The sequence below is a fragment of the Protobothrops mucrosquamatus genome, unplaced genomic scaffold (genome assembly GCF_001527695.2).
Source record: "Protobothrops mucrosquamatus isolate PMUCROS unplaced genomic scaffold, P.Mucros_1.0 scaffold1360, whole genome shotgun sequence".
In the NCBI taxonomy this organism is placed as follows: Eukaryota; Metazoa; Chordata; class Lepidosauria; order Squamata; family Viperidae; genus Protobothrops; species Protobothrops mucrosquamatus.
Genome location: NW_015387552.1, coordinates 32,056 through 45,539, shown reverse-complemented (window position 1 = coordinate 45,539; position 13,484 = coordinate 32,056). Strand labels below are relative to the sequence as shown.

Here is a 13,484-nt window from a genome sequence, read left to right as displayed (position 1 = left end):
ATGGCGGGGGTGGGGGTGGGGGAAGCAGCAGCATGGAACCTGGGCAAAGGGGGAGCTCGGGCAGGTGGCCATCCCTCCCCACCGCCTCTCCCCTCCTACCTTTGCTCAGGTGGGAAAGGTCCTCCTGTTCCAGGTTTTTAGACAGTTCTGAGCTGTAATAGTTGAGCGTGTAGCCTACACCAAAAACAATTGGATAGTTTGTTTTGTGAACCCCTAAGTGACCCTTTGCCCATAGGTCTGCAGAAACATGCCAGGCAACAAGGGTTCCTAATTAAAAAGGAGGGTGTTGGCCCACTTGGGGAAGCGGCTGTATTAAACCTGCATTCTACACAGCAGCACCCTGGCAGCCTGCTTACAGGAAGAGAAGATAGAAGTGGAAGTCCGCTCCTCGCTCAGGCTTCAATACAGCAAACTCACGTCTTGCCAACACCAATTTCCTCCTCCCCCCCCCCACCCGGTGCCCCTCATTTTCTCTCTGAGCCCAGAAGAGACGAGCTGTCCTGGCATCGGCATGTGCCTGGCAGAGACGCTTCGTTTTGCCTGGCCGGAGGCAGAGAACCCCAGTCACCCAGGGCCATTGGCCCGGTTCCCAGGCGGCCCTCTGTGGCTTCTGGGGAGCGAGGGGGCAAAGGGCTTGTCCTCCTCTTAGCCTTTGAGGGGGGACAAACTAGCAGAGGAATCTCCCGGCCGAGTGTCTCTGACCAGTGGCACCATTCAGCGGAGAGGAGGGGAGTCTGGAAAGCTGACCAGGCCCCTTGGGAGTCATTCTGGCAAAGCCACGAGGACGGAAACTGACAGTAAGAATTGCTTTGCCGGCTTGCTGTGTTACTAAAGCAGAAGGGAAAGGAAATTGCAAGGGGTGCCTGGTCCTGCACCAAACCTTGTGAATCCATAAAGCTTTGTGATTCCCCATCTCGCCTCAGTTTCTTTGTTGAGCAAATTGGGAGCGATTCTCTCCCTTCTGAAAGGAGCTTGGAGACGACCTCTCCTTTTCAGCCTGGTCATTCTGGGGGCTGCGACAATCTACGGAAAGGCCGATGCCAACACGACTGCCCAATGACCCACTTCCAATCTGCAGCTCTGTTTGCTGCAACACCTGTGCTACGCTCTTCCTCTGTGGCACGTGCCCTCCCCAGCCACCTCTTGGCTTTCCCTCCAGGCACCGTTTAGAAGCTGCTCTGCCACCCTCGGGGGACGTGGTCCCAATACAGCTCTTTCTGCTCCCTGGACCCATCCCCTCCCGGCCTCATCCCTGCCTGTCCAGCAGTCCCTCAGTCCACACTGTGCCCTCCCCCTCCCCGCAGAAGCTCAGGGGAAAAGGACTGGGGAAGGGGCTGCAATTTGAGGGAGGGAGAAGCATTTCCTGAGATTTACCCATGAACCGCGCGGCACCGTTCCTGATTTCGGTCTGGGCGTGATGGAGGAATCCCAAGGCCTGGGATATGAAAATGTGGATATTATCATGGTTGTTCCGCATCTGCAGAGAAAAAAGGCATAGGAATTCACGGTGAAGAGGACGAGGTCACCCACTCAGCGATTCTCTGGGCCTCTCCCCCTCTTTCGATCTGGCACGGCTTCCCTGAGTCGCCATTCCTCTCTGTGGCCTGGCTGGGACGAGCTTTGGCGGTGTCCACCAGCCACACCGTCTCCTTTGGCGGCCTGGTTTCCTTGTTACCACTAACTCTCCCAAGCATAATTGCTTTCTCCAGTGGATTCCCCTGCGTGACGTGGCCAGAACGGTAGAGAGAGGACAATGGGAAAGAGCCAAATTGTGATTATAGGACTGCGGGATGCTGCAACCATTGGTAAATGCAAGCCACTAGCCAAGCACCACAAATGTGGTCTCGTGACCGGGGGGGGGGAGACGGTTGTTTGTTTCAGGGCAGTTGGATGGTCCCAAGGCGGTTGTAACTTCAAACAGTCATTAAGCCACTGCTTTTAAAGCCAGGACTGCCTACACTAACTTTGTCAATGACCTCCATTTGAAAAACAGCCACTGCCAAGCAACCCTTCACTGACCAAATATTTCCACACATTCACCAAGCAGCTCCGGATATCATCCCAGGCTAGACTGCGGAACATCAGCTTCAGGTGGGCCCACCCAAGGAAGACTCCGCAGTGCAAGAGAGTCAACTTGCAGCTCTGCAACCAGGAAGAAAGGGGGGGCAGGTGGGTGAGTTGCCCCCTGCAGAAGACCCCCAAAGCCATCTCAGCCTAAGATGGATCCTGCTGGGCACCGATCTAGCTGCCAAAGTCACCGACATCCCACCCCACAAACAACAGAAGTGGCCATCCTTTTCTAAACCTTGAATGCTTGTTAGAACCCTTGCTCCTCTTAGTGGCGGGACATGTTTGTGAGGCAGAAAGAGGAATGGCCTGCATCCAAACTCTCCTGTTTGCTCACTGTCTGCTCTTCCAAGGTAGCCGGACTTCCCTCTTCAGTTATTGTGTAACTGAAGCCAGGGTGTTGGCTTGTGACAATAAACTCCACCTGCAGACCATGTTTGTTGAACTTTGCTGTGCCCCCTTCAAATCCTCCAGTTCTACATTCATGTTGGCGCTACTGAACCCAGTTCAATCTTCACCCCCTCAGAAGGGCGCCCTCACTGGAGGCTTGATTTGTTCCTGGATTCAAGGCCACATAGGCAAGACTCTAGGATGGTTTGTGTCAGGGTCCTTTCTGCTTACACTGATGATAGTCAGTGTTTCAGAAGGGATCCTTCCTAGGCCAAGCTGGAGATACCGACTAGGACTGGAGCTCTGGAGCTTCAGCTGGAGAAACAGATATTCTACCCCTGAACTTTCACCCTTCCAAGGAGGGTGCGAAAGGACGGCCACCTCTGCAGGCATCTGAACTTGCCATGGCCACCGTGGTCTCCCGGTCTTTCAAATGGAGCAGCAGAGGGAGGAGGCTGTAGACCACTTCTTTCTTCAGTAGGGCTCTCTCCGTTTCCTTGGATCTCATCACCAGCTGCCCAAACAAGGAGATGGCGGTTGCCCGGACGTCCGCTCTTTCCTGATGGAGACACATAAAGCAAGAAGCTTGTGTGAAGTGGGTCTTGACAGTTTTTCTGTCATGGCAGCCCAGCTTTGATGCTCTTAGGAAACCCAAAGAATTTCACCTGACAGCAAAAGAGGAGAGAGATTTTAGTGGATTAACTTGGGATTGTTCAAGTTCTTTCAGGAACCACCACCCCCCCCCCAAAAAAACATTCCTCAATTCAAAATATAAATTTAGAAAATTGCCCTTACTGGCTTCAAACATCCTCCTCACTTTCAAGGTGAACATTCCAGAAATATAAGTGGTTTTTTTCCCTCCTGAATTTACCAGCCTCCAAGGGCTTGACCCCCTTGGGCTGATTCAGCAGGTGTTCTTATGTTTTTATGGAAGCCCCAACCCCATTTCTTCAAAACTTACATCCTCAAAAAATGAGCGGACGTTCAGAGCAAGGTCAACAGAGATGAGCCCAACTCCCTGGCCATCCATTTCATAGAGTGTGGTCATTAGGTCACTCAGCCCATCCAGAACATCTTCCTCACGTCCACTGAAAATAGAGTTGATCATTGTTGGAAGCTGGTCTCGCAGGGACTTCACCTGAGCAGACAAGAGGGAGGCAAACACAGATTTGAGAGGGAAATTTGCCGCGGTCTCAAATGGCGGAGGACAACGCCTGCCTGGGGGGAGGGGGACCAGGAGGGGGTCTTCCCTGCCTCTTCCTGCATTCCTCTTTGAGAAGAGAGAGCTCTGCAGATGGGGGTCTGCCAGTCCTGTGGCTTGCAAATCTGGCTTAATCTGCATCTAGGTGGCCAGTGCAATTGCCGGGCCTGGCAAGGCTGCGCAAGACTCCCGCCTCATCCCCATCAGGCATCGGGGGGGGGGGCTGTCTGTCCCCGGAGTTCGTGACTGGCGTGGTGGGTGGCCCAGTCCTGTGAGGTGAGCAGGACCGTAAAGACTCTGAGAGGACCGGTGGTGGCCGCTTTCAGGGGGAGGGAGCAGTCTGGCAGGGGTGAGTTGCCTTGTTGGACAAAAGAGGGGAGGAGACACAGGTTCCAGCCCACCCTGGCTCTCCAGGAGACCCTCAGCTGGTGATCCTCTCGGCCCAAACTACCACAGAGGGACCGCTCTGTAGGCCCCTTGACCCCCTGTGCAGAAGCAGGGATATGTAGCTCAGATCCCTCCCTCCCCTGCATTAGGGGCCGCTGCTTCCCCCTCCCACTGCCCCAGCCCCCCCCCCCCCGCCTTTCTGCTGCTGCTCTCAGAGGGGAAGGTGGCAGAGGCTTTCCAGGGCAGTGAAGCCCCAAAGGAGCAGGGAGGCCTCGGAGAGCCGCTGGCAGGAGAACAAGCCCCGAACCTCCTTGGCTGGGGCCTGCATTTAAGTCCCTCTCCGGACTGCTGAGGCTCCAGGGTGGGGTGCGTGGAGAAAGTATCCTCCTTTTTGAGTGAAGAATAAACTTTCTCAGCTTTTTTACACCTCGGGTTTTTTTTAATAGAAATTTTATTAATAATTAAAAAGAAAATAAAAACCAACTAACCTAATACAAAAAAGAAAAGGAGAAGAAAGAAAAAAGTCAAAAGTGCTAAAAAACAACAACAGAAGTCGTGTTCAACTTCTTTTTCAGCAGGTATTACGAGTACAAATTTCCCTCTTACTTTAGGGTTACAAAAAACAAACACTCTTTTTTGTATTATCTGTTTATTTCTAATCGTAAAAACAATGTCATGCTCCTTTTTTTCTGTTTCACGGAAAAGCCAAACAAAGTTTCCAATTAGCAATAAACATAGAAATTATCTTTTCTCTAATTACATTACAGAATCACATCAATTTGGCCATCTCAGCAAGTTCCATCATCTTCACCTAATTGTAAGTAAGGTCAAGTCTTTGCACTTTTGTGCATGTAATAATTTTGCTGCAGTTGTCAGGAAAAAAAGTCCCCCTGGTTTCAATTGTGGGTGAATCTTTAAAATTTTCTGCATTTTTATTTATTTATTTATTTATTTATTTAATTTATATCCCGCCCTTCTCCTTTTGGACTCCCTGGACCCGTAGGAGTCCTGGTTTTAGCTGGGGATTAATGTACAAACAGCTCAATTTATTTCTCTTTTTTTTAATTGATGAGATAAATTCTTCATACAAAGTTTTATAAATCAAATATTTACATTCTTCTTATATGAGTCTCTTGTAAGCAAATAACCTTTTGGTTTAATAATAATAATAATGATATTGATAATAATAATAATAATAATAATAATAATAATAATAATAATAATGATAATAGAGCTGGAAGGGACCTTGGAGGTCTTCTAGTTCAACCCCCTGCTCAGGCAGGAGACTCTATACCAGAGGTCCCCAACCTTTTTGGGCACCAGGGACCGGTTCCATGGAGAGGTGTTTTTCTGCGTACCGGAGGGTTTTTGGTTTTGCGTGCTGCCTGCATCCTGTGGATGGGCCTTTGCTTGCTTGTGCAGACCGGTTGCTGGCAGGCCACAGCTGGGTACTGGTCCACTGACCGGGGATTGGGGACCCCTGCCCTATATCATTTCAGACAAATTATTTTTCTCTTTTGAGGAGCATTTGCTCCAAATGTCTTCCGTGATCAAGCCAAAAACTTAGAAAAGTCACTTCCTGTGATACCACACTCTCTATCTTTCTTTTTAGCTGCCTGTTAAATCTTTTGTGATTTTTGTGCCTCTCCTGACATTTCCATTTGAGTCTCTTCCAAATCATTTTTAATTTTTTCTAAAAACTCATCTTCTGAAGTCAGTTAAATTCTCTGCTGTTTCAAAGTAAAAATCTTACCTTCCCAGTTTGTTCCATCTGAAGGAAATCTTTTTTTCTGTTTTATTTTTTTCAGTAAAAAGTATTTTTTTTTCTCTTGTGTAAAAGCCTAATAGAAATTTCCTTTAAAACAATTATATCTGTATTATCCATTTTCAGTCTCCCCTTAAAATGTTGCTGCAAAACTTGATCACTTGTTTTCATTTGGAGGAAATGCACTGAAACATCCCTTTGGACATTTCTTGTTTTGAAAAATTTGAAATTTATTCTATAAACCTAATCAACCTCTGCGTTAGTATCCTCCTTTTCTCACTCTTCCCAAAATTTGCTAAATTTTTAATAATCCTCTCTGTAATATCTCAATCTGAATTGCTTGAGATTTAGAACAATTCATTGTTCTAAATTCATTGAAACATATTAACTTACTACATATTTTCTGAACTAAATTTGGTGTTATTCCCTTTTCTGCAGGTAGCTCTAATGAACTCCACCTTCTTTCCATTCTTGAGGTTTTTCTTGTTTTTGCCATTTTAATATTATACTCCAAAGACAGAAGTAATTCACCCAGGGGGAAATAAGAAAACAAACTTCTCCCTTTTTTCCCTTTTTGATCTTTCTACCTCTTTAACATTTTCATCTCTGATGACACATTCCACAATTTCAAAATTGCATGTTGAATTCCATAGCTACATTGCATTTCACTTCTCCATAGTACCAAAGTATCAGAGTTTCATCTTTTTTTTGTAAAATCCGCCAATTATTTGCATGCTTTAGTTGTAAACAGAACACATTCCCAAGGTCTGATCTGTTTGTATAGGTTAAGTTTATACAAAATAACTTTTGCCAAAAATAAAAATAGTAAAGATTAAAAAAAGTTATTGCCTTCTTTGTCCATTTAAAATGTTCTTAAATCATATGTTAGTTAGGTTTTGGTTAAATATTCCTGAATTTTTAGATCTTAGATCTTGTTTTTATGTGTGTAATCCAGAAAAGCAGATACATCTATCAAAAGGGGTCTTTATCTTGCTGCAACTCTTTATCTGTAGGATTATTTAACTCCAAAAGTGACTAAGAAATGGGAATGGCTAGATTTAATATTCTCATGGGCTACACTGCAGTTGCAATTGAAGATGGAAACCTCTCACTCCCAGCTGCTCCACTCAGGAGCCAGTGGCAAAAACCTTTGCTTGTACATTCACTTCTGAGGAGCAGCCCTCCAGAGTACAAACGGGCTTATCTCAAAATCTTTCTTTGATCCAGAGAGATTTCTTTGATCAACATCTGCCCTCTGACTGGCAGTCTTGCCTGGAATATTGTCCCCCTTCGGAAAAGACTAATCCAGGGTCCCCTGGCCATGGCACAATACCAGGCCTTGAGCCTTTCAGAACTGGCTGCCGAAGAGGCAGGTGAGCACACGCACCCTCGGGCTTGCCCGCCACTCATGCAAAACCATCCCTCTCCTCCCCCCCCCCGTCCGCAAAGTGGGAAGGGGTGGGGAATTCTGGTCTAGTCCACCACTAATTCCACCCCAGGTTTCCCTTTGGAGGGCTTTCTGTTTCTTTCTGTTTCATGCCAGTCAGCTGCCTACCTCTCGGTCTCTACAGGATTTCTGCCACCTACCAAAAGCAGTTTCTCCCAGGAAGCTCATCTGGCTGGAGCAGGCTGTCCTGAAGGTACCTCGATGCCAAGCCACAGACTGCTTTACCAATAAAAATTAGCATTTTGAGCTGCACCCGGGAACCTTCTGGCACCAGCGCAGGGCCTGCAGAATGTTTGTAACCTATTCAAAGTTGTGAATGGCCTGTTCCTGATAAAGTTGACTCTCTCTGCGGGCGTAGCTCTTGCTGGGCTCAAGTGGTGTTATTTATTTATAGACAAACAAACACACTTATTGCCCTACCTCAGCCTTGTTATGTTGCTAGAGATACAACTGTTGTCACTGGCTGTAAGTGTGCTTTTGGTGTTTGCCATGCGGTTGGCGCTTCATGGATGCGGAGGGTTCTTGGCCTCCTCAGGCACCCAGATGGCCAGGCGGTCCCGGTCTTTTCACTTTCAGAGGTGCATCTTCTCCCACCAGCTATCATTCATTGTTCCTCTCGCTAGTGCGATGATGCTACTCTCACCAAAGGCAACCATGTGCCGATCGGGTTGCTAAGAGGGCTGATCAACAGCCTTTCTCTTTTTCAGTATTTGCATCTGAGCTTCATGCTCATATTTCTCTCAGATGTTGCATCTGCTGCCTGCCAGCGGCTCAGTGGTGCCTCTTGGAAAGTTTCCTTCTGGATGGTTTCTGATGGATGCGCTCTTCTCGTCTTCTGGCTCAGCAAATACATGCAGAAGGACATTGTGGCACCCAAGCTACTGTAGATGCCATTCAAAGAGATTGATTCGCTCTTGGAGTCTGGGTAGAAGCTTCTGGAATGCCTTATGTGCCAAGCTTCTGGTGCTTCTTCTCGGCCAAGGACTCAGAAGGGGGGTGCATCTCAGAGCCACCTTCTTTTCTCATATTTACAAACTGACACTATTTCTTCGGCTAGCACACATGGATACAAGTTTGTTTTGGTGTTTCCTGGCCCACTCGCCTTCTGGCCTGAGGACTCCCTGCCACTCATGCCATGGCAGTGGTCTTGGGGGGAATGGAGGGCCAACTGGAAAATTAAAATTTTACTGGGCAAAGTTTGTCAAGAGCCACAGTTGATGTAGCCTCAGGCTTTGCCTCTTGTATGGTTTCAGTTGAGAAATAGACCCCCAAAAGATTGTGGCTTGGCTTCACATGAAATGTTTGGTCACCCTCCTTGCACAACTCAAGGTTTGGACCTTCATTCCTTGGCCCTCATTACAGGAAATTATTTTTTTAATCCATGTATTTTGTCTCTGAGCAGGCAAATCCGGCCTCTTGTGAACTGCACCCGTACCTTTGGATCGTGAACTGCACCCGTGTCTACCAGGAGGTTGGGTTAGAGCCGATCCTTCTGGAAGGCCGCATCTTGCAGCCCAGCTGAGGTGGACCCTCCCAAGTGCCGTGAACCACCTATGCCTTTGGGAAGAGGGTTGAAGGATCACGTGGTCCGTCACACCCAAACACCTTTGGGTGCTGTTGCTTTCAGTGTTTAGGTGATTTATCTACCTCGCACTGTTGAGCTGACTGTGCTTGAGCACATGGAGATTCAGGAAATTAAGCAGATAAGTGTAAGTGAAAGATGTGCCTTTAAAAGATGTTTCTTGGAAAGTAATTATCAGAAAGCTTCTAATGCCCTTTCAGAAGGGAAGTGAATGCTTTGCCCTTATGTGCAAGTGAGAGAGTCACCTAGGCAGTGAGAAAGGGAATGAGAAGAAACCACGATGCTCTAGAAGGCAGGCTCTTCCTAGCAGGAAAAGTAAAACTTGAGGATTTTAGAGTTAAAAGTGTGCAGAGTTAATACCTGGCCTGGGTCACCCTCAGCGCTCCTGCCTTCTGAGCCAATCCATCTCAGACTCTGACCTGTGTGGCGCCCGGTGTTTGACCCCAGCAGGTCAGGAATCGCAGAGGGGCAATTTCTTGGGACAGCTCTTACCTTCCCTTGCTGGAAAACAAAACTGTTGAGCCCTTTCAGGCAGAGGTCTTGCACCGAGGGATTGGGTGCAGCCAGGCCCTCCTCCAGATGCTCCCGGAGGCTGAATCTGTTCATCATCTTGATGGCAGAGGAACTCTTGAGAAACTGAGGAAGTAAAAGGACCTCTTCTTTAGTGGCAAATGATTGTTCAGGGGACAGAAAGGCTAAACATGAACAGGCTCCGGGATATGGGAGGACATGTGTGTGTTGTGTGTGTGTTTGTGTGTGTGTGTGTGTGCGCGCGCGCGTGTGTGCATGTGCATGTGCATGCAGTCAACTGGAACAAGAGGGCAGCATCATCCACAAAGCTCCGCCTCGCTTGGTGGCTTTAGGACAAGAGACAACCTCCCCCCCCACCCCAGGCGAGTCCTCACCTCAATCACGAGCGCCAAGGCCGTCATCTTCTTCAGCTCATCCTCCTCACTGCTGAGAATGAGGGCAGCCTCCCCAAAGATTCCCGGGATCTGGGCACTGTTGCACTCAGTCATGGCCCTGCGTGATGGGACCTCAGAGTCAGAGGGGTGATGGCTGTGGTGTGAGAGGCAGAGGCCACTAGGGGGCAGCCAAGAGAACTGCCTGCCTCCTCGCCCCCCCCCCATCCCCCTTTCACGGGCAAGGCACCCTCGAGGGCCCCACCTGGCACCGGAGGAGGGTTTCCCTTGGTTGGTGCTCCTCGATTGGGGGGGGGAGAGGGTGACCCTGCTTGTCCTGTTGTGGCAGGGGAACTGGGAGGGGCCCAAGGAGAGCCCCACCAGCTCCACCGCCTGCCCCCCCACCAGCTTCCGAGTTGCTTGGAAGGAGGGGAAAAGGGCGCAACTCAGCTCACTTTTCACGTCTGGGCTGACTGAAGCAGATCATTTGCCCCGCTCCAGCCCAGGGGGAAGGGGGGGCTGCTGCACAGAGAAAGGGGCGCCCCCCAATCCCTGGAGGAGGGATCTGACCCCAGAGGCTCACCCGGACAGCGTGCCTGGGAAGAGAGGGAGGACGGCTGCTGACCCCTGGAGGGGGCAGCGCAGGACTTGGGGGTCCTGGGGGGGGAGGGGGGCACTCATGGCCAGGCCTCTTACCGTGCCAGCAGACGTGTGCCCTGCAAAAAGCGCTGGGGGTTGCTGAGCACCACCCAGCCTTGCTGGAACTCAATGCAGGCATAGACTGCCCAGTCCCCGGCCACAGAGAAGAGGCTCTTCACGATCTCCACTGAAGTGCTGCAGGTGGAAAACGGACGTCACTGGCGCTCTCCTCCTCCCTCGCGTGGGGCCTGGCCCTTCCCAAGGTGGAAGGGCTCCTTCTCTCTCGGAAGGAGCAGCTGTTCCAGCCCTGGCCTAAGACTCAGCCGCCGCCATCCGTGTGGGCCTACAAGGCTAGCCTCTTGCCCAGGAGCAGGCGAAAAGCAGCCCCCCCCCCGTTCCTTTGCTCTAGCCTCAGCCCTTTGCTCCGCTCGCCTGTTTGACGTTGGGGTTGATCTCAGGGTGGCCCGGAAAGACTGAGGAGGGGGCTGCTGAGGAGGGGCTTGTGAAAACAACAGCGTATGGGCCCAGACTTTCCACGGTCCCTTCTGCAAATCCGGCTGGTTGGACTTTGACAGAAAGACCTTCCTGTAGCCCCAAGAGGGCCCAGGACGTTTCGCCTCTCTTTAATTTTATGTTGCCATCGACCCTTTTTGACTCCTGCCTGCTGGTCCTTTTAACAAATATCCTGAACCGGACATCGGACTCGGCGCAGGCTCTGGGTGCTGAAATCCCCCTGGTTCTGAAGACGAGCCAAGGCGCCAGAGAAGGTTTGGTGTGTGCAGAATTAATGGCCGTCCATGCCTCTCTACCTGTGAGATATTTTTAAAAGGGGACCTGACATCCTATCCTACCTGGCAGGGCTGCAAGCACAGACATTCTGGCTGGCAGGGTGAGGACTGGCTCGTTTCTCGGCCTTTCCCCAGGGCAGTGAGCCAAAGCTCCCCCCCCCCGACTTTCCTTCCCAGCTGCCCTTGACTGCCTTTTTAGACTAGAAGTTGCTAACGACCCTAATGTTTGGCTTTAATTGCTAGAGGTTTTAGTAGCGATGTTATTATTAATGTCCATCCATAGTTGTAGCTTTTTATATTCTGCCAAGGGTGTTTTTCAAAAGTAACTAGGCTTTCTAGGTTTTTTCTTTGAAAACGTTTCATTTCCTTTGAACTGAAGAAGCTTCTTGAATGAGCAGTGAAATGTTTTCAAGAAAAAATTAAGAAAGTAGAGTTGACTTTTGAAAAGCACCTTTGGGATTTCCATCATTTATGGACCATCTACTGACCTCCAGCCACTCACTGACCCTTTGGATAGTCCCACTGACCCTTGGAGGTCAATACTGGCCCCTTTTGGATTCCTGGACTAGGGCCAGCAGGGAAGTTTCTGGGGGGGGGAGGGCAGGGAGATGCTATGCTGTCCTGAAGGTCAAAGCCCGACCTGCCCTTGCAGATCCTGCTCTGTCCCAGGGGGGGGTGGGGGGGGGAAGGGGCCACTGGTGCTGAGAGGTGTGACCCTCTTCCTTTTGGTACCTCTGGAAGGTGAGTGCTGTGGGGTTTTCCCTCAGGATGAGCTCCTGCCTGGTTTTCAAGGCCTCTGGCAAGTCCAGCTGCTTCACGTAGAGGACCTGCTTCAGGAGAGGGATGAAGAGCTGAAGGTGCATCTCGGCCAGGGCAGCCCGATAGCCGGGGAGGTGGAAGGTCTCGTAGATGACATTCATGGCCTGGCAGGGAGAAACGGGGAGACGCCACCCTCAGAGAAGGAGGATCCCGGGCAGCGACTCCTTTTTATCCTTGCTCCCCCTCCCCACTTGAGGGAGAGGGAGGGGGAAGGCCGTTACAGCTGGTCCTTCATGATCGCAATTGAGGCCAACCTTTCTGTGGCTAAGCAAGAGAGTTATTGAGTACATTTTGCTCCATTTTACGACCTTCCAGTGACACAGTTGTTATTTATTTAGAAGATTTTTGTGGCTGCCCAATAGGTTAGAGTAGAATAGAATAGAGTAGAGTAGAGTAGAGTAGAATAGAATAGAGTAGAATAGAATAGAATAGAATAGAATAGAATAGAATAGAATAGAATAGAATAGAATAGAATAGAATCTTGGTTACTTTAAATGTACACTAATCAGCATACATTAAAATGAAATTTCATTGCATTCAGCTCCCCCAAAATACTATTATGCATATACCCAGGTACACACACACATGACACAGAGAGAGAAATATCACAGTCTAGTTCGAATGTATACATATACATGGCAAAAAAAGAGAACCCTGTGAATTTACAAGACAGATGGCATAATAAGGAATAAAGCTGTTACAGAATCTAGTAGTTCTGCTGTAAATACTGCGAAACCTCCTTCCAGAGAGCAGCAGCAGAAACAGACCATGAAGTGGGTGTGCGGGGTCTCTAACAATGCTTGGAGCTCAAAGTACATATAGCGCTTAAAAGCAGTAACCTGAATCATCGGAATCGGGTTTCCTATAATCTTCTCGGCTGTCCTCACCACTCTCTGTGTGGACCTTCTGTCTGAGGCTCTGCTACCACTGAACCAGGCAGTGATGCAGTTTGTTAAGACGCTCCCTATCCTGCCTCTGTCAAAAGTGGCCAGGTCAGAAGGAGAACGATGTGCTCTCCTCATCAGATGCAGGAAATGCAAATGCTGGTTTGCACGCTTCACTAAAGATAATGTATGAAGAGACCAAGTCAGATTGTTAGTTATCTGCATCACCCAGGTACTTCATACTATTGACCACCTCCACAGCTGCAGCCTGGATACAAAGTGGAGTATGACTATGCCATCTCTTTCTAAAATCAACAATGTTCTCCTTTGTTTTATTAACATTCAAAACCAGGTTATTTTTACTGCAGTTGTTAAGTTAATAACATGGTTGTTAAAGTGAACCTGGCTTCCCCAATGGCTTTGCTTGTCAGAAGGTTGCAAGAGGTGGTCACGTGACCCTGGGATATTGCAACAGTCATAAATACATGCGAGTTGCCAAGTGTCCAAATTTTGATCACTTGACTAGGGCATGCAGCAATGGTCGTAAGTATGAAAAAGTCATGTCATTTTTTTCAGTGCCGTTGTAACTTTGAACAGTCATTAAATGAGTGGT

At 49.0% G+C, this 13,484-nt stretch overlaps 1 protein-coding gene across 1 annotated transcript in view; it reads right to left on the bottom strand.

Moving 5' to 3' along the window:
* The window catches only part of LOC107292491 (maestro heat-like repeat family member 5), a 44,938-nt gene that overhangs the window by 3,290 nt on the left and 28,164 nt on the right, over window positions 1-13,484 (bottom strand). The window contains exons 21-29 of the mRNA XM_029285166.1: window positions 11,901-12,091; window positions 10,438-10,575; window positions 9,745-9,862; window positions 9,332-9,475; window positions 3,419-3,595; window positions 2,861-3,016; window positions 2,020-2,142; window positions 1,375-1,477; window positions 100-174 (exon numbers count right to left, since the gene is read on the bottom strand). Coding sequence (XP_029140999.1) covers window positions 100-174; window positions 1,375-1,477; window positions 2,020-2,142; window positions 2,861-3,016; window positions 3,419-3,595; window positions 9,332-9,475; window positions 9,745-9,862; window positions 10,438-10,575; window positions 11,901-12,091 — 1,225 coding nt within the window. The remainder of the gene's footprint in view (window positions 1-99; window positions 175-1,374; window positions 1,478-2,019; window positions 2,143-2,860; window positions 3,017-3,418; window positions 3,596-9,331; window positions 9,476-9,744; window positions 9,863-10,437; window positions 10,576-11,900; window positions 12,092-13,484) is intronic.